The 25,259-nt window shown below is 39.2% G+C and overlaps 1 protein-coding gene across 2 annotated transcripts in view; it reads left to right on the top strand.

Moving 5' to 3' along the window:
• The window catches only part of ANK3 (ankyrin 3), a 385,651-nt gene that overhangs the window by 63,388 nt on the left and 297,004 nt on the right, over positions 1 to 25,259 (top strand). The window contains exon 1 of one of the 2 annotated variants that reach the window (XM_068140070.1): positions 775 to 1,674. The exons of the other annotated variant lie outside the window; for it this stretch is intronic. Within the exon in view, the coding sequence (XP_067996171.1) occupies positions 1,612 to 1,674 (63 nt within the window). The 5' untranslated portion in view covers positions 775 to 1,611. Of the gene's footprint in view, positions 1 to 774; positions 1,675 to 25,259 lie in introns of those variants that run through there. 2 annotated transcript variants of the gene reach the window in all.

The following is a 25,259-nucleotide window of genomic DNA, read 5'->3' as shown; positions in this document are numbered from 1 at the left end:
TGCATTAAGCCTACTTCTTTTCCCAGTCTGTAGTACAAATGTTGGTTATTGTGAGTGAAATGAGAGTGAAGGGTGCGAAGATGTGAAAAGACAGGAGGGAGAAGGATGATGATACTGGCCTCAACACCATCCCCCATCCCCAACCATGTGTTAATTGGAGGTTGCCTATCAAATAAAAAACAACTCCAAACCTAAACTAACACCAAACAAACAGAAACCCAACCTAAAGCTCTTGTTGTCACCTGGAACCTCTGATGTGACTGGAGTCTTCAGGAATGAACAAATTAGTGTTTTGCTAACTCAAGTCCACAGTATAAGTGCAGTGAATTTGGGTTATTGCATGATGTCTCTCCACTTCACCATATCTCTCCACTCTCACCTCACCATCTCACAGCTAGCTTGCTAGGAGAGTACAGATCCTAAGGGGCAAGGTCACTATAGGAGTCTGTGGATGTACCTAAAGGGAGGTGCATAGTCTTAAGCATGGCAATGACATATTTTAGACATATCTTCAGTGACTGCTGTCATGGCTGTTGGTGATGTGTGGGTTGTATGTAATGTGTCTTCATGGGCACAGAGGGGACAGTATTATTGCAATGAAGTCTCTGACCTCCCCTGATTTTTAGTTTTCCATGAGACTTGTAGAGAAGTGGCCAAGGCATTCTCTGGATTAGCTCACAGCGTGTGGAAACATGATCTGCAGCCTGCCAGTCATGCACATACATGAGGCACGTAGCACTTCTGTAAGAGAGCTGCATTAGCAGAGAGACCATACAAATCCTGTCATAGGAACAGGCGAACAAGGGAGGAGCAAGCTCTCACAGGCAGGCATAGTTGTAAATATGTGTTTTGCTGAAATACTGTTGCTGCTTTTATGAGATGAATAATTAATAACACAAACCTTATTGTTCAGAGTGGCAATTTTCAGGTCCTTTGGATGGGGATATGGAGCTGTTGGAAACGCGAACATCTCATCTAGCAATTTCTTCAGCAGCGTGTTGTGCCTTTTATTGTTTGAATCTGCCTGGGAGTGGCTTTAAGATCCAGTAACCTGATCTTTTATCACTCTTGGAGGCTTCCTTTTCTGGTATGCCCTGATGCATTCAACACATGTCGGTATTGTACGCGACCGGCAATCAGAGCAATTCAGGCTCACTTTCTCCCTCTGCAAGAAACAGCAAATCATCCGCTGGTGAATGCTTCTCGCACTTGTCAGCCGTCTGCCGCTAATTTCTGCCTGCCTCATCAACCCCATTTAAGAGGCTGGGAGCGCTGTGGATGACCAAGCTAGAAAGCCTTGGAATGATCTTATCTTGGGAGTAAAGACTAGTTAAGAATGAGAAAGGAAAACGATTCTTTTCTTTAAAGGAATCAGACTGATGTGAGAACACCCAGTTTCTCATTGAGGAAAACAGAGCAAGGCTATGAGCAATTCAAGGCTGAACAGCAGAGACTACCTTTAAACAGCACTTACCCTGCTACTTGCTTGAGAAACGTCTGCCCATGGACTTTGGTTTCAGTGCTCTGAATATTTGCAGTGGCTTTGCATGTTGGAATACAAGCAGTGATCTCTTTTTTCCCCCTTCCCCTATATAATTCACCTGCTGAAAAATGAGTGAGGAAGCAAAAGAGAAAAATGCTAAACCAGCTCACAGGAAAAAGAAAGGAAAAAAGGTAACTCCCTGTATAGACAGTCTGCTGTAATGTCTTTTTCGAGTCCTTTTGTCTTCTAGCAGTTTGCTTCTGAGTATGGAATGGCTTTGGTTTGATAATTTGTTTCAAATAAGGATGATGGTAGAAACAGGATGGTTTTGTTTATGCTAGATTCTGATGGGTGTGTTCTTTGCTGGAATCAGTAATACCATCACAGACCAGTTGTTTTGCATTATTGGAATATCCCAGTGTTTAAATATATTAGCTATAGAATTTAAGTGAGGTTATAGTTTTCTTAGTGGATTCCAAGCACAGGATTAACAAGTAAACAGGTATCTAAATTAAGCCTTTTTTAAAGGAGAGACTGATAATCAACATGTGCTCTTGCAAATGAGTATTATGGATATTGCTAAGAAAAGCAACTTTAGAAATATGCTTCTATTTTGATAAAGCTACATTTTTACTGTGTGCCACTTTAATCAGTTTTACATATTTTGGGGGCTTGAAAATTCTGTGGTTAAGCTATGCTCTGGAATAAAATTCCAGTTCCAGGGGAGCTAATTTATGATATGGCGTGTCTTTTGCCTGAGACAGTACTGATAGAGACAAATTTGATTATTACCTTCTATGTTACAGTTTCTTGCTTTCTTGATATCCATGTAATGTCCCCCTCCCATCTTGAGGTGGGTGATTTTTCATGTGTTTACACTCAAGATCCATCTTCTCATATCTAGGAAGTTGACTTCTTCAGGTTTTTCTAGGTAATGTTTTAAATATTAACCTAATATATTTATTTATATTAAATTTCCTTGAGTACTGTAGAAAAAGACATCTGAAAGGTTTATCATTGTTGTAAAGAATATATTCAAACTCCTACCTTTGGAGTGTGTTTGCCTTCCTACCATATGAAAGTGTATGACAGCCTCACAGTTAATCCATTTCATTGGTGAATGATTCAGTAAAGACTGTAGGAAAAAAAATCAAATTAAACCAGATTGGCCTGTCTATTCTCTCAGAACTGTGAAGAGCAGCTTTAGAAAGAAGCAAGGAAAAACATAATTGAAATCACTTTTCATGGTGAATTAGGATACCTTCCTGACATACAAAATGCTTCTTTCAGACATGGTAGATTGCCTCAGGGCTAGATCTGCAACTTAATTCTGGGATGAGTTTTAAATGTCTACTATGTTGATGTTTTTACCATGATATAGCAATTATTTTATGGTGCTCAACAATCTAGCTATGGTTTTATATCACCCACCATGTTTTAGGGCTTAGCTCATATAGATCCATGTTTTCTAGAGTACCAAACCAACAACCAGCAAGACAGAGCAGCCCAAGTCATTTAGGATCAAGTAAAGTTTGGAATCTCACCTGTTATCCCAGCAATGACTGGTGATAGTCTACCTGTATGTTCACCTTGTAAGGGTGATATTCTCTGTGTCAGAAGGTGACAGCTGTCTTGTCCAAGTCCACCCTCTGTTGCCTGGTACAATTTGCCATTGGTCTTAGGGAAGGAGGATGGGGAAAACTGTCAGACATGTTTACATTCATGAGCAGCTGCTGTGAGTGCTAAAAGCCAATGGCACAAAGCTGAGTTGATGCTGTGCAAGACAATGGTAAAGCCTACACTTCTGTGCCTCAGACCTTTACTACATAGGCTGTAGCCAGCACCAGGGTGTGACTGCAAACCATTATGTTTTGATATGGAGTGACTAGATATTTTTCAACCTGCAGAAGGTAGAGTTTCACTGCTCTGTTTGATTTTTCTTCATGCTGTTGGAATCACTGAGACTTTTCAGATATGCTACACCACAGTGAGGTGTGTCCTTCTTGTACATGAAGGCTGCTTACATGTCAGTATGAAATACAGGCTTGGGCTGGAACTTATCTGTTGGAAAGGGAATTTTTTAATTTTTTTTTTTTTTTTTTTTTTTTTTTTTAAACAAGCAGCAACCATTTCTTCTGGCCCTAATAGAAATCCTCCCTGTTTTTCACAGCTCATTAGAGGAAGGCTTTAAATGTATTGTGTTGATTTCAGAAGATGATGCTCTGAATGGCCAGTGACGAAGCACTTAATTAGCTCTTCAAAAAGAGTTTGATAAACAAATGTTGTTTGGCTATAAACTCCTGAGCCAGGTGAAAGCTTAACTAGGTCTGGGATTCCAGAGAGTTACACCACCTGTCCATCCTAAAAGTAGGTATCCTGAAATGGGTGTTTCCATGGCTGCCTTCCTGTTCTCTTTAGTTAGTTCCTTTCTTGGCAGCTGTACTTTCTCCATATTTAGCCTTTCTGTCACCTTCTTTCTCATTTATCTTCAGAGCTGAGTGGTGGTAAGTCTTCCTTCTGCTCTTTGACTGCTGAGGTACTCATTCCTATCCCATACCTTCTTCATCACCTCTTTTTTTTTTTTTTTTTTTTTTTTTTTTGTTCTTACACAATTTCTGAAATAAATACAGAGAGAGCAGAAGGGCAGTGATGGAAAGGTCACACAGTTAGCCATAGGGAAACCACAACCAGCAGTGTGTGTTCTGATTTCCCAGACAGGTATGATTGGGATGTACCACAGAAATAAACTTTAACCAGACAAACAGTACCTCTCTGTTGAGCACACAGATATGCAATAACTGTGCATTTAGAGCAGATTGGCCAAAGCAGAAAACTCTCTCAAGTATGCTGAAAATGTCAGTCTGCATGGAATGGATGAAGATGAAAAACTATATTGGGGGGTATTGCTGAGATTTATTTTCAAAGATGGACTACTTAGATGAAAGCAGAACAGTGTTGTATTTAGTGATACTGTAATAATAAGTGGGGACAAAGGTTTCAAAGGATGATGAAGATACCATATCAGTGTTTATTGCTGAGGCTACACTGAGCAGGATTAGCTCTGATGGAATGGGAAACCTAATTAGTTTCTCTGTTCCATCCTTCAGGGTTCCTCTCTTCCAGCAGCCTGTGCGTCTTACACTTGAGCTTCAGTCATCCTGCAATTTTCAGCCACTCTTTTACAGAGTCAGTGTTTGAAAACTGTCAAGTTGAATCCCTAGGCATTATGGAGTGGCTTTATCTTGTATGTTTGTGTCATCACTTCTCAGTAAATTTTAGAATCTCAATTATAGAAGAGCACTGAACTTGGCTGTCACTAGAGATGTAAAATGTATTTTGAGTTTTAACAAAACAAAAGTATTCTTTCCTCTTTTCAACAACCAGAATGAAGTTAGCCCCGAAAACACTTGTGATCCTCTGAAACTTTAAAAGATAATCATGAGGAGATGAACAAGAAATAGATCAGCTCAAAGCTTTTGTATTAAAATATTTATTTTTTTCAATTTGATTTTACAGTTACTGGCCAGGCACCAGTCACTCCCGAGTAGTGGGACATTTCACATTAACCTCTCATACCAGAAGTTTTGCTGGAAATGCCCTTTTTGTTGTTGTTGTTTTGTTTTGTTGGGGAGAGCCTTTCATTCCTTCTTCCCTTTCATCATCCAAGATCTTCAGACACCTTGCACAATTAATGTTGGTGTTGTGTCTCTCAGTGTGTTTGTAGCATAAATCAGTAATGGAAACTCCTAACAGAAATGTAATTAAAAGTTTTTATTCTCAAATGTACTTGGATGACAGCTTGTGATTCTAGAGTAATCTGTTTATTAATCCACCTCACTGCCTTATTTAGTGATTACTTCTGTAGCATGACTTCAGCACTCTATTCCATTGCTTAGTGTCAAATCTGAATATGCTATGCAGAAAGGAGCGAGCTGCTTATGCAGCAGATTGAAAATCAGTGCTTGGGGTTGGAAAGTTTAGGGCAGCCAAGATTATGGGCTATTGTGACTAGTAGGAGTTTTAGTTCAATCCACTTGATTTGAGCCAGTAGCCTGGGCTCACCACACTGGGAGCACACTTCTCAATTTCTTCCATGGAGTATTTGCTCCCTAAGGTTTGACTTGTCAGCAATAGTGGCTGTCTTCAGAAGGGACTTTTCTGTTGTTGCAAATGACTGAAAATGTGGTCAGTCAACAGTGTGGCTTTACTGAGATAAGAAGCTTCAAGAAGCATTTTTGTGGAGGTAGATGCTGAGAGATCAGTTGTCCTCAGGTGTGATTAGCCATTAAACACTTTTGTAGAAATGTAGTATTAATAGTGGTCTCAGAGAAAAGTTGTCCCTGCTCCTCATGGAGTTGGATCAGGTCCTCTATAGGCAAAACCTGCCTCTACTGAAATAATAATACTGAATTCAGTTGGGACAATACTGAGGGACCTGAGTTCTTAGTATTTAATCTGGTCAAGTAATCTGTGAGTGCATGTATGATTATAGAGGGATTTATGGTAATTGTAAGTCAACACCTGTGAAGACCAACTTTTGTCATGACAAGATAGGAAATAGTGGGGTTTTTCTCATTCATGGTGGTATCATATGAAGACAGCTTTTTTCACAGCTGCCTTTCTTTTACAACTAGATTTAGTGATTTGGTTGCTTTAATGAACCATGTTATCTATTTTCAGTTCTCATGTACATTATGGTTGTTGGGGGAGAATGTTCACTGCTGTTTGCTCCCAGTGGACAAGGACTCATTGCAAATGGTAAAGAAAATGTCTGTGGTAGACTTCTCTAAATACTTTGTAGCTTTTAATTTATTCATAAAATTAAGTTATTACTTGGAGTGTAAGTTGGTTTCTAAATTTGGGCTGTTTCTGACAAGCTGAGAAGTTAAAATCTGCTTAGATTTGTGGAAATAAAATGCAAAAAGGCTATCTGTATTTTTGTTTTGGTAAATAAGGTTCACACTGTGTTGTTAATTTCAAGAACTTGTTGTTCTAGATTTAAATTTGACTGGATGGTGGTGGTCTTTAACCTTAATGCATCTGATGCTGGAAAATTTGGTTGAGAGAGCTTTTGGAATGTACTCATCATGTGCATGTCCAAATAGCAGACTTGAGAACAGCAAAATATGGAAGTTTTCAATAGTTTTGGCTCTTTTTAATTAATTTGTTCCACTTTAAAAAACAACTTCAGGCTTTAAAACTGTGCTCCCTTGAATCAAATACATTTACATTTTTCTTGCCGTTTACAATTTAGTAGCATTAGTCATCTCCTAACTCCTAGGTAAATATATATCATAGAATGGCTTAGGCTGGAGGGGACCTTAGATGTCATCTACTCCAACATCCCCACCAGTGACAGGGACACCTCACAACTAGATTCAACTGCTCAAGGCCTCATCCTGCCTGGCCTTGAACACCCCCAGGGAGGTGGCATCCACTACCTCCTTTGACAACCTATTCCAGAGTCTCACCACTCTCATACCAAAAAACTTCTGAAGATCCAATCTAAACATACTCTCCCTCAGCTTAAACCCATTCCTTCTTGTCCTATTGCTAGACACCCTTCTGAAAAGTCCCTCTCCACCCTTCCTGCAGAATCTCTACAGGTATTGGAAAGCAGCTCTAAGGTCCCCCTGAGAGTTCTTCTCTCAACTGAACAACTCTCAGCCTATATATGGATCAAAAATTGGAAGTAGATGTTATCATCATAGACTATATGAAAGGAAACAGCAAAGTGTGTTGTGTTACATCCTGTAGTTAAATGATGGAACTTGTAACCTGAATGCCAGTCCTTCCATCTGATGCTAAATTACACTCTTACTGGAAAATGTTTTAATTGTTTGAAAAACCTGATTCTTTAACTGACAAATCCTGCTGCTTTATGAGAGAACATGAAACCTGAGGGAGAGGCTTGACATGAGTTCATCCTACAGTTTTGAGCTTTTTCCAGAAAATTAAAATGTGACTAGTTCCTGTGCTTCTGAAGGATGCGTCTAGGAAGTAGAAGTACAGTTGTGGATAACAGCTTGCCTTTTCTTTTTTTTCTTTTTTTTTTCTTTTTCCCTCCTTCCTTCAACAAATTTTGCTTCCCCTGCTGTGGGGATTTTCTCTTTGATTCAGTGAGCCATATTTCTGGCTGGAATAGGACCAGTCATTTTCCTGCGTTGCCTTTTCTTCCATTTCTTTTTCAGCGGTTCCTCATTGGGTTTCTGAGCTGTTCTTTGCTTTGAATGGCCTCGACTGTTGCCATATGTCTTCCACCAGGAAACGGATGGATTTGAGTCTGGTTTTGGGTAGAATCTTCTATTCTCACAACACTTTTCTCATGCTGGAATGGATAGTTCATAGGTGGTTTCCATTTCTAGAATACAGCCTGTACATTTTTCACTTACCACCCAGAGGGCTGAGGCCCCACATGGAGTCTAGTTCCTTGGTGGGCCTTTACTGGGTCCAGAGTGTCAGAGCATGAGTGCAATGGGCAGTGTTCCAGGATGACTTGCACATGGGTTATTGCTGGTGCCTGGCAACTCAGCTGGAGAACTTCTGCTGTCTCCTACTCCATAATCTGGGTACTTACAGTCCAGGTCAGATGTCTCCTTTGCAGTAAATTGTTTTATGTAGAATTAGGTTAGCTTTAGATTGAATTATAGAAAGCGGGTTTGAGCTACAAGAGGCATGATGGGATGGGTTGGCTTCAATTACATACTGCAGTTTGGCAATCATCAGCAGGACGGGAAATGACAGAAAAGTTTCTGTAATAGTCTTGTTATCGAACAACTGTACAAACTTCAGCTTGCTTCTCCTTTGACAAAGTTTGAATCATATGAACACCTTTTTCACATTCTTTAGAAGCAAAGGGGGTCTCTGTTTAGCATCTACGATTTCCTTTTGCTAGACTCCATGACTAAGGCAATTGTAGAATTCAGATGTTCACAGTGATAGCACCCAGGTAGGTCTGGTAGAGGTTAAAATGCCTATCATATTTATGCAATGATTATGTCTTAAACTAAAAATACTTTGATCAACCTGTCAATTACAGATTGAGAAAACTTAAATGCATTGGATATTGTTATTTGACTTCCAAACATGAGTCTGTATATCTGCATAACTCTTGATGGACATGGGCTTGTTTGTTTGCCTCGCTTCCACTTTGTGGAACCTGGTAGAACCTGAAACTTTGCTTTACCTCTGGTTGACTGCAGGCAGGGGTAGGGGATGGTGCTCTGCACAGTTTCAAGGACTAGAGAGAGTCAACACACTTCTTGTAGGAAAATAATTCCAACACTGTTTTGTTAAAAGTACCAAAGTACCTAAGTAACTTAGCAAGGAAGTGATGATAACCCAAGTAAGTGATTTAGGGGTTTAAGCTGGAAAGATAGAGGTTTTCTTCTTATGTTTTTGAAGCTCCATACTGATTTCAAACACTGGAGCCAGGGTACCATGCCTAACTGTTGGATATTTCACTCAACAAACAGGCTCAGCTTCAAGTTTTAAGTGTTAATGCTATATAAAAACATTTTATTAAATTGGTAAGCATTGGGTCCTTATTTCAAGTGGTGAAGCCTTTGATATCTGATCAAGCCAAAAATATAATGAATTCTCCTTTGTCGCTCTTCTAAATGCTTCAGATTGCAAGCCTGGAATAGAAGCAATAGTTCAACACTTTATGGAAGCAATGGCAATCACCATGTTGCCTTCCAGTTCATTTCTAGCTTGCTAACGAAGGTGCAGGTTGTTGCATTCCACCAACTGCTAGGTGTTGGGTCAGTCAGTTGAAAGTATTTGATAGATAAACTGAGACAGGCATGAGCTATGCTATCTTTTCATTCCCCAAAAGCATTGGGCAAGCCCTGCCTTTTTGCCTTAGCACTGAAGAGGCGAAACAGACTGGCTGGATGAGGGAAAACTAAACGTGGGATATTTGCTTTGGCAATTCTTCAATATGTAATAAATGCTGTCTTATTATGTCTAAATTAAATGCATAGCTAAAGTATATTTAAGACACTTAAAGTGTTGCCATCACAGACTTGTTTCAGGTTTGTGCTTAAAAGGGATTTTTGGTTGCTGAGAATTCTCTATAGTGCATTAGCAATTTGTGAATGTAAACAGGGATGGATTTGTCTGAATAATATTTTTTTTTTTGAGAAGTCATTGTATTGTGAAAGGGAATAGTATAAAGCCACATGGTGCTTGCTTCATGGTGTTCACCACTGAGTCTGTTTCACAGTTTTGTTTAAAACTGCTGTTTAGAGAGAATAATAATTTTGGGGGGTAATAACTGTTATATAACCATTGTGTATTGCTGGTGTGCATGGCCTTTTTCTTCCAGTTTGATGTAAGCTTATATTAATGTCAAAATGAACAGATCACTGCAAGCTGTGTTCCTCCTTCTCTTTTTGGATGTGTCATTCATGGCATAATCTGGAATGAACATTTTTATAGTGTTGTGTTTTTTTTTTTTTCTCTCTTTATGAAATAATATGAAAACAAAGATTCAAAAGAACAACAACAGTGTTGCTATCTTACCTGATATTTGTGTAATTTCCCTTAATGATATTTTTAAGGAGATCCTCCTAGTCAAGGGAAGGTTGATGCCTTTAATCAAGGTCACATCACTTGCTTCTGTAGTTGACTTCTGAACTAGAAAAAAAGACTATTTCTGAAATGACCCTGAAAATTCATAGGATTCACAGTATTGATAAGACTCTGTTTATCTGAATGATTCTAGTGTGCTGGAAATTTGCAATTAGCTTGGAATTTACATTAGCGGAGGGAGTGGGAAAAGCTAGAAAAGGAGATGTTGGTGAAGAAAGTGGATATTCGGAAGATCTGTCCAAGGTTGTGTTTTCTTGGGCAGGAGCAGGAATAGGGCATTTGTGCACATCTGCTGGTTTCCAGCTTTTTCTTGCCGAGTACCTTTGGCTGGGGCTGGGGCTTGTTCATGTATTAAAAGCATATGGATATACTGATCTTGCAGGCTCTCAGAGGAAATACAGTTTTCTAAAACAGGAGGTGCTATATGTGGTGAAGATGAAATTTATCCTGATGGATGGCCATCCTCAGGCAAAATCTCAGCTGTGTGTGAAGGATGCACATGCAGAGCACTAGAGCCTCAGGCAGAGTGCTGTAGGATTCACACATACCCTAGTCAGACGGGGCTAATGCTATGCAAGTGATGCTGAGGACTCACTTCCCCTTTTCCCTGCTCTCCTAAACAGACTTGTAATTTCATTTACTTAATTACTGTTGTGTGTTGTTGGGAGCCACTATCATTACTAATTAGTAATTAATATTTGCTGTAGAATGCTAGTGTGGAGTTATCATAGGGGAAAGCCTTAGCAAATAGAGTAGTGTCACTTGAAATTGTTTTTCCAGCTGAAAATTTATTATTGAAGGTGGTCTGTGTAATTCTAGTGGCTGGTTCCACTCATACTCAATTGAATTTGAAGGACATATTCCAGAGAAGGATTTTATTAAAGTATCCTTTTATTACACAAAAATTAAATATGGGAATGCCAGTGTACCCTAAACCATGGTGGAATCCAGCTATTTCAGTCATCCAGGCAGCCTATTTGATACAGTGGTTGAGTGCTTTGCTTTTGTCCTCCCCCTCTCCCCCTCTCCCCCTCTCCCCCTCTCCCCCTCTCCCCCTCTCCCCCTCTCCCCCTCTCCCCCTCTCCCCCTCTCCCCCTCTCCCCCTCTCCCCCTCTCCCCCTCTCCCCCTCTCCCCCTCTCCCCCTCTCCCCCTCTCCCCCTCTCCCCCTCTCCCCCTCTCCCCCTCTCCCCCTCTCCCCCTCTCCCCCTCTCCCCCTACTTTGGGGGTGTGTGTGTCTGACATTTGAACCTTTCCTTGGTACACTTTATGCTCTTCATAAGTTTTCATTACATAATTCTTCAACAGCTCCTTCAAAAGAGTGAATGAACTGATGCGGATGAGTACAAGTGACAATGGAAGAAATTAATCTCTTTCTTTACTACTTACGCTACATGGTGTCCCTTCTTGTTGAGAGTCTCTTCCATACCAGTTACATGCAATTGCTGACATTTCCTTGCCACCTAGTATGAAACAATTTACTGTCAGTAGGAACATCAGCTGAAATAATTTTGGAAGGTAAAAATAGGAAGAACTATATCCTAGGCAAGTGAAATCAGTAAGTAGCTTTGTTTATAGCCAGGACAGTAATTCTGTCACTGATCTAAAACGTGCTTCATATATGGAAAAGGACAGTCCCAGACAAAAATAAAGTTTTATATTATTTTGCAATATATTCATGGAGCATATGAGGTTATTATTTACCTCTTTTTAAAGAAAGAGTATTGTAAGCACAGGGATAGTGATAGCTTTAAGTAACAAAATCCAGACAGCTCATGGGTGTAACAAGAAGATATGGATCTGAATCAAAATATGCTTTGAGTTAGCTAATCCAAACCAGCTTATTTTTAGCAGGAAGATAAAATGTAGTGCAAGAGTGGTGCTTACTGTGGTAATATTGTAATCACCTCCTAGCAAAGTTATTGAGATAAAAGGTTTCAAAGCAGCTATAGCAAACCTGGCTTAAATAAGATACTCCTGGTATGACTCTTAAATCAGATTTTTGTTAGGGACCCTCATACTTATCAATGCAATAAATGTAGCAAATTTGTAACTCAATAAATTAAATTGTTTGAAGATCAACTGCTGGCAATTAAAGCCAAACAAGATGTCTGTTTATCCACAGGTGCTGATGAAATTATGTGAAATAATGAAGTGTTGTATTTGTGGTAAGGCCTGCAGGTGATTTGTCTGAAAGCTGAACTTCTGAAATTGAAGAGAAAATCCAAGGCTGATTTAAGGGTAATCCTTAATCAGGAGCATAACTTATATAATTGAATTTAGTGGTGTAGTTAAGCTCGAGAACTACAGCCTTTGTTTTCACCCAGCTCTCAAACGTAGTAATCATTTTGCCTAGCCACACAAGTGTTAGCCTAACCAGATTGACACTCGGCCTGTTAGTATGACAATTTTTTAAAAAAGAAGTCATATGATTTGCCTGGAAACACTAAAAATCATCTTTCAGAAGACAAATTTGAAATACTTTATAACAACTTCCGAGCCCTAGAGAGAAGAGCCCAGGTGCGCTGCACAAACAGCAGTAAAGCAGCTGGGTGCAGCTTCCTCCTGCATTGCCCCCTGGCGTTTCCTTGAAAAAGATCCACCAAACCAGGAAAGGAGCACAACAGATCTGAAGTTACTTGCTTCTGCTCTAACTTTTTCTGTCACTGCACCAAACCTTTGTATTTATTCCTAAACCTATGCCTATGCCATTTCATTAATTCAGTTACGTGCTTCTGTTTCCTATTATGTTGGCTTAAAGTAGGAGCCCACGACTAGAAATATTCTAGTTGCCTCACACTTTATTCTATTCATCTCATCTTATGTCCATGTATTGATTTGCTAACACAGGCATTTCCCCTCTCTTCATGGTGGTGGTGTTTTTTTTTTTTTTTTTTTTTTTTTTTCCCTTTCCCTTTGTATTATGCAAACTATAAGTATATAACAGGGAATGGTGTCCTTCCTATTCCTTCTCAAATCTCAGGCTTTTCCATCAGGTAAAATCTGCAGTTCTGCTAAATGGAAAGATGCCTTTACAGTGGACCGTTCCACTCCAAGCTGTGCAGCGAGCCTTTCTGACTTCTGTGCTCACAGCTCTGCTTTTAGGTGCTGACTACAATAAGATCTTGAAAACAAAATTAAGATGTGGGTCATCACTATTTTTCACTTCTATACACATACATATGTATGTGTAAGGAAGATCTATTGTGGCAGAAGTGACCCTAGTGTCAAATTAAATGCAACGGGAGCAAGGTCAGCTTGGAGGGGCAGCCAGCAGCCCTTTGTGATGACCTTGACAGGAAGAGCTTCTGTGAACTGCAGCATCCAGCTATTCGCTGTAGTGGAAGCTCTGAGAAGAAGAGAAAGGCAGCACAAATTCTGCCTAATCTCTGGAGTGGGTGTTTCATCAGCAGATTGCAAAGCATGGTATTTACAACACCTAATTGTAAACTAGGTCTAAACATGGCTCACTTTCTGGAAATTATATTTAATGAAAGGGACATATCTACTTGATACTGGCGGATCACTTCAGCGCACACCAACAAATGGTGGTAGCAGTAGGAAAAAGGCTTGTGATGTAGATAAATGTAAGTATGATCCAGGCATTCTGGCTCCTTTACAAGAGAGTCAGTCTATCTTGAATTTTAAAAATACTGGAAGAGATATGCCACCCCATGTTCTGGCAGACCATGCAGTGCATAAGAGCTGTGACTGCAGCTGCTGTTGAGGGTAGTCTGGAAAAGAAAGGATAAGCACTAACCAGGTACCCTAGTCCTTGCGCCTTTTAAAGACTCCATCATTTATTAAAATTACCAAGAACAGTTTTTAAATTGTTGCATTTTCCCACAGAAGGTGATTTGGGAAGCAGGGGGTGGGGAGGGGTGTGGTGGGTGTAGGTTTGTGTGGCAGGGAATCCAGGGTGGAGTTTGGTAGCAGGATGAGGCAAATGGACAAATGCTCTAAGTTCTCATAGTGCTCCTATCACTGCTTTGGTTGTTGCTTGACTCTCTTGAGTCTTGCATATACTTTAACTTTTATAATTTACTTAGTACTACACTCCAAAATAGAAGGAAAAATCCACTTGCAAAAGATGTGGGTAAAGAATGGTCAGGATATCCAGTACAGTCCATTTTTCCTCAATCATATCTCGGACACTAATAGATCTGCTAGATCTGTTTGATACACCATAGCATTCTCGGAGGTTTAAAGTACATATAAAAAAATATTCACAATAATGGTAAGAGGTTTATAGCAGATTCAGCAATAAATTTGTGTATTGCATCTTGCATCTTTTTCTGACCTCTTGAATTTACTGTGAGTACACTGGGAAATCAAAATGACAAGGTTGCAGTTGATCCTGCTTAGTGGTCCTGCAATAACATCCTTTTCTCATCTTGTCCAAGTCTCTGTAGGGCAACCTAAAAGTACAGCAAGTTTCAGTAAACAATATGACTACATTGAGTTACTAATGTCAGCATTTCTTCTTTGGAGTCATTCAAACTTTATGCAGGGTTGGTGAGCTTTCCACCAACCCCAGACTCCATGAGTCTAGAAGAAAACACATTATTTTGCTGTTTTCATATTTATCTTGAAAATACTACTGATTTTTGTTGAGTAAAAGTTTGTGAAAACAGGGGGTTATGCTCTTGTCTGAAACAGGAACTGAGGAGGCACATGTAATCTTTTCTTTCTGTTAATTTTTCAGAAGTCCTCTTGAGTCTGCAAATAAGATAATTATAGATAGGTCCAAAATTTTTTATGGCAGTTTGTACAGTCAATCTAATGAGGAATGCTGGAAAATGAGGAAAAAAAACCCTACAATGCCTGAACTCTTGCATTTCCCCTTTTTCCAGAATATAATCTCTTTCATTGCAACTCAAAATCTAGACAATAAATACACAATAACAGTTTGCCTATGAGATTGTAAAATATAGTTTGAGGGCTTTATGTCAAATGCAGTTACTGTTTAGTCTTCTGATGTTTGCTACTTCTGCTTGAAGCTATTTCACAGCTGAGAGGGACAGGACTCATTCTAAAATAGGCAACAAAATGTTAATCTATGAGTGGCTGGAGTTGTGGTGCAAAATGTCAAAAAGGACTATGAACTGCTCTTTAAGATTTGGAACTTAAAGGGATAGAAAGCAGTCAGGTGAATGAAGAGTATCCAGTAGCTTTTCCAAAGGTTGCCTTAATATGATGTAGAGGAATATAGTCAGAATCCTGGTCTGTAATATGGGTTGTTGAGAGCAACCACACAGATCTTTGACCTTTATACTTGCTATCATGTGTCAAGTCACAGCTCTGTTACTAGCACAAAGCTAGAATAGTCCAGATTCCTATTAAAAAAAGGTATTTCTTTATTTTACTCTGATGGCAGGGATTGAGACTGTCAGAAAGTGGACTAGGAGCAGAGTTTACAGAGTGCTCTAATTCTCAAGTGTTGAGCTCTCAGCAGCTTCACTGAAGAGTGGGAGTTGCTTGTCTGTTCAGCAGTTTTAAAATCAGGCTACTTGTTTAGCCCGAGTTAGCCTGTGTGGTTTTTAAATGCATTACAGCACACTTCTGTGAATGACTGTTAACAATGCCATTATGCAATTCTTTGCCATTCATAATGATAGGCATACTGCAGAGTGCATGCACTGAAAAACCCAACAATACTGGGAGCGAGTTTATAATTAGAGCATGGGGGAAGAGAACAGAGAAAGTAGCTATTTGGAACGCATCTTCACGTTGTATCTTTATTTCTGAAAACGTGTGATATGTCCATCTGGAGCTAAGCAGAATCTGCACTCAGTCTGTTGGGAAGAGCATGACGGAATGTTCTGACAAGCCTCTTCTCACAGCATCTTCCATCCATGGAGTAACTCTCCCCTTACTCATTTATACCAGTCATCCGCCTCAAACTGAATCAAGCTCTCATTTGCAGTTAAGGGATAGACATGTACAGGATAGAAGAGACTGGAAAAAACAGTCACAGCACTAGCTTGATCACCCTTTTCAGGAATTTTAGCAGCTTTTTTTAAGTGTTCCACCACCTGTGGTCTTGGAAATGTTTTACTTTTCACTTTATTAGAGTGTGCTTTCCAGTACCTGAAGGGATCCTACAGGAAGGCTGGAGAGGTACTTTTTAGAAGGGTGTCTAGTAATAGGACAAGGGGAAATGGTTTTAAACTGAGGGAGAGTAGGTTGAGAGTGGATCTTACAAAGTTCTTCAGTATGAGGGTTACCCAGGAAGGTTGTGGATGCCTCCTCCACGGGAGTGTTCCAGGCCATGCTGGATGAGGCCTTGAGCATATAAGTCTAGTTGTGAGGTGTTCTCACTTCAAAAGCATGGTGCTGCATGCATAATGAAATGGAACTGCAAAAGAATCAATTTATTCTACAGGTTAATTAGGCATTGAGGATGTAAGTGACCCCTTCAATCCAGTTTGTGAAAAAGAGGAGGTAGCCTTTTGAATTATTTTCTCATATTTCCTAAGTAAATAACTTCCTGATGCTATATTAATGACAGCAATAAATGAATTTGTTTTTTATACTGAGATTGAGGGGTATGCAAGTCCAACATTGGTTGCATTGCGATCTTTTCCTTAGTGTCGTTAATTAGAATGATGCCACCTTGTGCTGAATTGCTTACAACTGTTAACTGTAAAGACGATGCTGTATCAAAATGTTTGAGGAGTATATCCATTGCCTTTGATGAGACTTTTTGAAGCTATTGATAGTGCAAGAGGATTGGCTGAACAAGAGAACCTTGACTGAATGAAGACAAATGTGAATCACCTGTTGGCAGTTGCCTGAATATGGGAGCCGGTGTCACTCCATGTACAAGGATCCAAACAATTTGTGCTCTGCTGCTGAACTGGATCAAACCTTGAGGGGATCAGAGAGAAATCCTGAGTTATTTCCTGGTCAGAATTACTATTTCCTTACAAGTAATTTGCAGACTAGCCACATGAAGTGTTAGCAGGCATTCAGCTCTTGCATCTAAAACAAAGTCAGGAAGAGCTGAAAACAATCATATTGCAGGACTGAGACTGGCTTGAAATTTTATGTAGGCTGATTAATTTTATCCTTGAAACACCCTGGTGGAATTTTAAAATAACCTTTAGATTTTTTCATTAAGTTAATGTGTATTAATTCATGGCAGAGTGAATCATATCTTGATTCATAATGTACTCTACTTGGATTTAGTCACTAAAGCAGAAATTAAAGTGGTCCAAAAAATAAGCAAATGTCATCTTATTCACTCAATACTATTATTGTACACTTCTTCTAAGGTCATGTTTTCATATAATGATAGTATGATGTAAATAAACATATCACTTGAACACATAATTTAAAGGAGAAATGATGCTGTCCCTAACTAAGAACCTGTGGCAAGAATACGTGAATATTGCGCCATCAGACCTGTGATTCAACAGGCGAACTGATCTTGCTTTACTTCCTAGAGAAAAAAGACCCACCAAAATGCAGAAAATAAGGCACCAGAAAAACCCAAGCCTCCCTCTAACCCTCCAAACTAGATATTTGGATTTCAAACTTTGCTTCAGTCTTTTTTTCAGAAGCATGTTGTTCATGGATTTTAATTGACTGGGAAGAAAGTATGGAAGATGAGTTTGTACCTGCAACTGATTACATTGTTTCCCATAGTGTAAAACATTACCAAATCCAAACCTCAGGCAGCTGTCATGCTTCTATTGTCAAAACAGAAATGGGACTAGTATTTGAGCAGAAAAGTGATTGTAATAGCCACAGTTTACACAAAGAGTTTGTGTTTGTTGTCTGCAAAAGTTTTATATTTGTGTCCCTGAGGCAAAAAAAATAAATAAATAAGCTTTTGGCAATATACATGGTGTATAACCCAAGATACAATGTTTGGGCTTTTTTCTCTTTTCTAGCTTCAGTGTTAGTATTGAAGGCTTTTCTGGTTTGTAGGGTTTTGAGGTTTTGTGGTATTGTCACACTTCACAAGTAGAGAAGAACATAATGACTTGGGCAGGGAGGGGGAAAAGCGATTTGAGGCATCTGCTTTGGAAGTGGGTTATCGTTTAAACCTGCCATTCTCTATATTTATTGCAGTGAAAAGTGCATACACACGGCTTCCTAAACCCAGATTTGCCATTTGTTTCCTTTGCATTTTTTCTGAATGGGTATAAACCACTAGAAAATCTGCAAGGCACGCAAGGATTGGTACCCTTACACTAGGTTTTGCAGCCCCAGTTTTGTGAGTATGCTGAAACAAGTAACCATAAAAGCAGAGACAAGTGATGGTGTAGTCTTTCAAGACAAGCTGTAGTTGTTCTTAAAGTATAAATATCTGGAAATTAAGATGTGGGAGGTTTATATCCATTTAACAGTCACTGTAATTATACTTTCATTTTGAGTTTATAGTTGTGTTCACTTGAGATTAATATGCTCAGTAAAACTCTTTAGAACTGTTACACTGCAATATTGACATCCCTTCATATCTGAACTGTCCATTGAATTTAAAAGTGAGAGTTCAGCAACAGCTATGAATAGAGGAACAGCCAGTCAATATATGCTGAGAATTCTGTGGGTTTTCCCTTGCAGCTTTTTGATTCTATAAACCCTCAGGAAATAGTAGCTTGCTTACACCAAGGACCTCTTATGACTTGTAAACATGATATGAGGGTGTATAAGAAGAGTGAGTTTAAAATCAGCTGATGGCTCATCCGGTGAGGATTTACATTTTTGACTGATCTCCAACACTTCCGTCGCTTCACAGGGGCAAGGATGTGCATCAGAGGCAATGCAGGCTGCAGAGGAAGCTGGTAACCACAGTGCAAAGCACAGTCATTCATTCCAGGTGTTATGTTTTTAGTACATGTATATGTACATACCACTATCTACCATACCGATATGCTGTTGAATGTCTAAATAGTGGTAAATGAATTACAGCCATTTGGGGGAATTTTGTTATGCCCTTGCACATCTTTCTCCAGAATTCTTCATAAGATTTTTTAATAATCATTTTGCAACCACACCCTTTAGAATTTTTCTTATATGACTAGTTAACCAAGGCCCAAGTGGCTTTTCATGTTAAATATTTTGTAATTCTAAGAGGGATTTGGAGAAGAGAATCCATTTTGATTGACTACGAGGACTTTGCTTTTTGATAGAAAATGTATGCATCTCCCTGCTGAACAAATGATTGGCACTTCACTAATTTTCAGTAATTCAAATAATTACAGCAAGCATATTTATTCAGTAGCATGATCCATTGCCAGGATAAGCATTAGCACTAATGGCTATCTCAGCAAAATCTTCTGTGACAGCACAAAATGGCAGTGCTGGCAGCTTATTTTGTGATGAATTATGTTGTGAAAATTGATAAGGTCTGCATCCTTATGGAGAACTAGCAAGAAAGGTAGGTTCCATTTTAATTGAAATTTAGGAACCAAACCCCAGGAATATGTAGACTTGTAACAACAAAATGTCTTACCTGAGCTATAGTAATCCTTCATGTGAATGTGCTACATTTTGAGTTGCATGCCTACATGGGGCCCTGGTGCTAGCTACGTTTGGGCAAGGTGTGGCCAGAGGGTCTTGGCATTGACCTCAGCCCTCAGCATGGTATTTCTAATGTGCAAGTCTTCTTATCTGCTGGTAACAGGCAGGAAGTCTGATGACAGTCCCTGGGGTTTGTTCTCCTCTAATACCAAGAGTGATCCTTAGTGTTCCTTTCTGTGCTTTGTAGCAGAGGCTTGTTGTACAGCTACTGGTGTGCATGCCCTTACCTTTGCTAGCTTTTTAGTTAATGAACAAAAAATAGAGTAGTCTCTTTTTTTTTGGTTGGGTTTGTTTTGGTTTCTTTTAGGAATTTGAAGTACATTAGGTAAACATACAGATGAAAACCTGATCCCTGTGATGTAGTGGTATTGCCTAAATAATCTGCATGAGCTGCCAGAAAGACGCAAGCTGTAGGGTGTGATTGAAGCCTGACCTTCCAGAATAAGCGTAAAGGCTTGTGTTCAACATAGAGTCCAAACACAGCAGGTATTGTACTTAGCTGCTTAACTTGATCTATAATGAAAACTTAATATACACTAGAAAAGAAGAAGAAAAATAATCAGGACTGTATCCACTTGTGTATTCATTGTAATTTATCTGTTTGTTTATTTTGGCCGCTGGCTGTGATTATTTATGTACATTTCAAGTGCAAGAACTTTGGGAAAATAGTATTTCAGTATAGTATCTAAATATACCCAAGTGTTTTTGCTAGTATTAATATCTACCAAAATAAATGATCTCATTACACACATGCAGAAATGCCTACGATCAAATGAAAAATGTATATTGTTTAAAGTAGCTATTTGATCTATTAAAATACCTCTGTAACAAAAGGGCCTTAATGTGTGAAGAAACCAGGTTACAGAACTCCTCTCTTTTTCTCTCCTCTCCTTTGCTCTGTATATAAAGAACATTTCCTCCAGGCTTTGATCATTATTTCTCTGCTGTTAGAAGCCCTTCACCCAATTGCAAAATGGGTGAAATGGAGGAAGAAATGGAGGAAGATATTTTCAAATATGAGTGCTGTGCCTGAGAGATGCAGACATTCTGGCTATTCTGGTTACTATGGTGAGATCGATGGAGAATCCCTGTAGCACATCAGTCTCTATGCTCTTCAAGTAGATTGTTTTTAATTTCCTAGGATCATTTACAAGCTGTAACAATATTAATCTATTTGTATCCTCTTTCAGCACGTCCTTTGCTTTGCAGTATAAGCCCCTTAATACAGATTGACTGGGGAAGGACAGATCTGTCCTTCTTGCTGTCTGTCCGAAGTGCCCTGTGTGGCTAGAGAGCAGGGCTATCAGGGGAAGGATGACCTAATACACTGCAGGCAGGAAGCAGAGCTGATTAGTCTGCCTCAGAGAGATGCCATTACGGGGTGTGACTGAGGTAATACAGATCTCCTAAGGAGGATGTTTTATTCTTGTACCGATGACCACACAAACATGTATAAAAGAAAAAAGCAAAATGCGTATTCATCAGTGTTTTGTTACTTATTGATAATGTCATTTTTTTTCCACATAACGTGATAGAGATCATCCTTTCTTTTTTTTGGCTTCTCTAAGTCAAAAGACACTTTGTTTGTTTGTGGTTTGGGTTTTCTTGGTGTTCGGTTGTTTTGTGTGTGTGTGTGTGTTTGGTTTGTTTTTTATTCCAAAGCAGAAGAAATCTTTACCACAAGCCTAACAAGGACCCACCTCAGGATTCTGTGGAAAATCCATGCTTAATCCACTATCTGTTGGTTCAGGATGAAGATTTGAGCAGAGAGAAGCTTTTTTTTCCCCAGTGACTGGGAGACATGTGGGTTCAAATTCCTTCCTGGAGAAGAAACTGAGTACTTACCTTTCTCAAATCCTCATGAGAAAGACATTGAGCTATAAGGCCGAAGGGAAACAAAGCCAGAAGAGAATGCCAGTATACTATTATGACTTTTTCTGCTGAATTGCTTGACAAATTCAATCTGTATCAGGCTGGAGCTGTCCTTTAAAGTGAAGTTTTTGTATATCCCATAAAGACTTGCATACATTGTTTCTGATGACATGACATATATGACACTGCCTTTGTGGACCTAATACTAGTGAGTTAATATGACTAACATCTGAACTCTTCTGAGTACTTCCATGGCCCTACTTCCTTCATTCCATTTAAAATTTACCAAAAACTCAGCATTTTGTCTCAATGCAGTAATGCTAGCAATATCACTTAAAACTGAAGGGAAAATTAAGTATGAGTTGTTTACATATGGATCACGAGATTAATCTTCACAACAATTATTTGAGCTTAAATGCCACAGTTTTTAAGTAGTTAGCCTTGCTATCTTTAGTCTACTAGCACTAGGGTGTGTTTGAAAGATTGAACTTTCTGACAGAGATGATATGGCACAGATAACTGGAAATATAGCAGATCTCTTCTTTAGGAAAAGAGAGGAAAGAAAAATGGCAGCAGAACTTAAAAAGCCTGAAGTAACAGGGAACAGGTAAAAGATATCTAGGGTCTGACAATCAGGGGAATATAGGAGTGACAAGAGTACTCAGATCAGCAAGAGGAAACTGAAGATTGATGCGGTAGCAAAAAAAAATCCAGTTTGTAATGAAAGTGGATAGGCAAAGTCTTGGGCTATGCCGGAACATGTTAAAATGATCAACAAATTTGCATCCTGTCTACATTAATGTAAAATGCAGGATATTACTTCCTATCATACAACACAGTAGTATATATCATGCATAGGATTTAGTACTTTTATACCACAGTGCTGTAAAGTTGCCATTGATAAATATCTCGATACTGCTGTAACGAAGTGCACGGTTCAGTGTGTCTGACTTCAACTTGCAGAGCCTGATGCTCTTACATGGTAACCAAGAACCAGGGTACTGAAATCCTGGTTTAGCTACAATTCTCAGTGTTCTATAATTTTGATTACCTTGCTCAGTCTGTGGAGTGGTGTTGTTTACAGTTGCTGCTATGCTGCCTGTTTTAGCACAAATCACAGCTAAAACTGGGAATGAACCCATGAAGGCGCAATTTGTAGTCTTATGCTGTAACTTCTGAAGGTCTCTCGCTTGTATACAATGTAACCAACCAGCAGAGATGATCCATGACAGCTTCAAAGGTAGTGCAGAATATTATAGGTGATGTGTTTTAGAGCTTGCAGAGAGGTTGTTTTCTGTATCCAGGTCCTGCATCAAATGCCACTCTGTGCAGTCTACTGGCCTCAAAGTAAACAGATACAATATAAATCATGCTTACCTTTCCAAAGTATTTAGTCTTTAATAGGCTTGTAAGAGTGTACTCTGAAAGCAGTTGATTAATTTTGTAGTGTAGCAAGAATAAAATTTCAATAGTAGCACGCCCCTTATAATTTAAATGTTGCCCTGCCAACAGGTATATATATAAACAGGCTGAGCTGAGAAAGTGAAAGGGTAACAGGTTGTCTAGCCTAGCTGCAGCAAAATGGAATGAAGTCACCTATGAAGATCTTTCAAGCACTGCTGTGTTTCGTAGTGTGAACTATCCAAAACTGACACCGTCTCATGCCAAAAAAGCTGCTATGCATGCTCAGGGCATGTTTAGTTACCTTGCTGCATTCTGTTTGTGGTATACTGCCTGGTTTTACCCCTTTTGTTTTCCCTTGAAGGTTTCAGCATTGGTAAGACAATGGCACTCACTGGATTTAGTCTGAATGTTAGGTGTCTCCAGTCGCTGACATTTTGAATTGTTCAGTGTACTACTACCCTTTGGATTGTCATAGAATTTTCAAGGGAATAAAATGTATTTTAACCAACTTTAGGTTATGGTATGCCAACTTTTTAGAAAGCATGGGTCACAGCACATCTTCCTCAGGGCCATGGTGAGATAGGTGAAGATAACAATGTCCATTTTGCTGCTGAAAAGTAGCAGCAGTGGGAAAAACTGATTATTGAGGGAACTTATCTTAGAACTCCTGTATTTGTAAGTTTATATTTTTGCAGATGGAGACTTTGGACTTGATCATGAAATTATGGATGACAAATCATCAGTGCTTTTCTATCCTTTTGAAGACTCTTCATTGTGTATCTGTTGTTGAGATTTATACTGGAAACATGAAGAGCATAGCTGATGGCAAATGTGTATATCTGATGAGATAAATCAATAGCATCCACTTAATGTGGCACAGATATGCTAATAAGCATGGCTTGCTGCAGATTCTATGTATAGTTTTAAAGCTTTTTATGTATTTTCTTATTTAAAAGAATGGGATACATCAATGATGGAAACATTTTGAAAGTGACTGGCTTTCACTGAGGATGGGAAATATGGGAGAGGATGGAAAGATGTAAAGGCTTCAAACAGAACCTCGCTCAGAAAAAAGAAATCTGCTGCTTTCTCTTCACAATGAAGAGCACTTAGTATGAAAACTTTCACACTATGTTGTACTGCATGTTGTGAACTTGATATAGGGAGAAACACACTTGATTAACACTTTGCAACGTTTGTGTATTCAGTAACAATTTGCCCATCTTCTCACTTCTCTGCTTTGCTTCTTCCATTTGCTGCTTTTCAGTGTTGGCACATAATGTCAATGCAGTCTTGGTGTCATGCAACATCTCTCTTCAGTGTAAAGGTAAAGTTTTTCAGTACAGTTCATAGAAGAGATAAATAGTAACTTGGCCTCTTTCTTAATTCATTTAGCTTAAAGCATGCCATTTATCTGAGGCAGGCATTTTAGGTGCAGAAAGCTAGTCTTAGCTTTCCCATTTAGGGAAAGTGGCTCCCCTCTAAAACCCAAGTGGCTGATGTGCTAGAACTTTTAAAGCACATCATGCTCTATGTGCTTCTGAGAAACTGGAGTTACCAACTCTGAATTGTAGACCTCACCGAGTCTCTCCAAAACACTACTCACTAGCAATAGAATAGAAATCTTGGGAAGCATCATCTTTGCCTACCTAAAAACCTCCTCTAAATGTTCTGTTCTTTTGGATGTGTTTGGAAGAGGGCTGACATGGTGGCTAGTGTTAATGTGCTGTGAGCATGGAGAAGTGACTGCCTCATCTGGGATCCATGGTGGATCCTACTTTTATGTGCCTCAGCTTCAAAGGGGCCCAGCTTGTTTGCACTTATTCTATCAGTATGAGCTGAACAGTGCAGGCAGAATTTCAAGAATATTGTGTTAAGGGCATATTTTCCCTCCCACTCAATCCTACAGTGCCCCCAGATAGCCTCCCTGGATCTGGGGCTCCAGAACAGGAAGAAAGTAGATAGAAAGACACATAGAGTTTAGTCAGGTGGTTTTCTGCTGGTATTTCTCACATGACTGAAAAATTTCAACTCAGTTTTGCAGAGATAACCTGTCATGGACACAATCACAAGCTACAGGAATCATAAGGACACACAAGCAGGAAACTGCTTCCCAGAACGTTTCCTTCTATTAGTTCTAGATGCTGATGGGATTTGTGAGTGCATTTCAAGATCTTTACTGTGAAATAGAATGAGGAGAGATGAGTGATGCCATCTCACAGGAGAAGCACTGCATCCCTGCCTGAGATGAAAATATAAACCATTTTTCTCTCTGTTTTCCATATGTGGGGCTAACAGGAAGGGAGGGAATGCAGATTTCTAACTAAAACAGGTAGGTGTTCCTCATAAATTGGAGGAAGATTTCTATTTCATGTT

This window comes from Melanerpes formicivorus, unplaced genomic scaffold (genome assembly GCF_026170545.1).
Source record: "Melanerpes formicivorus ecotype bairdi unplaced genomic scaffold, bMelFor1.0.p_v2 SCAF_6, whole genome shotgun sequence".
Taxonomy (NCBI): domain Eukaryota; kingdom Metazoa; phylum Chordata; class Aves; order Piciformes; family Picidae; genus Melanerpes; species Melanerpes formicivorus.
Note: the sequence above shows the minus strand (reverse complement) of the source record. Positions and strands in the feature narration are given on the sequence as shown.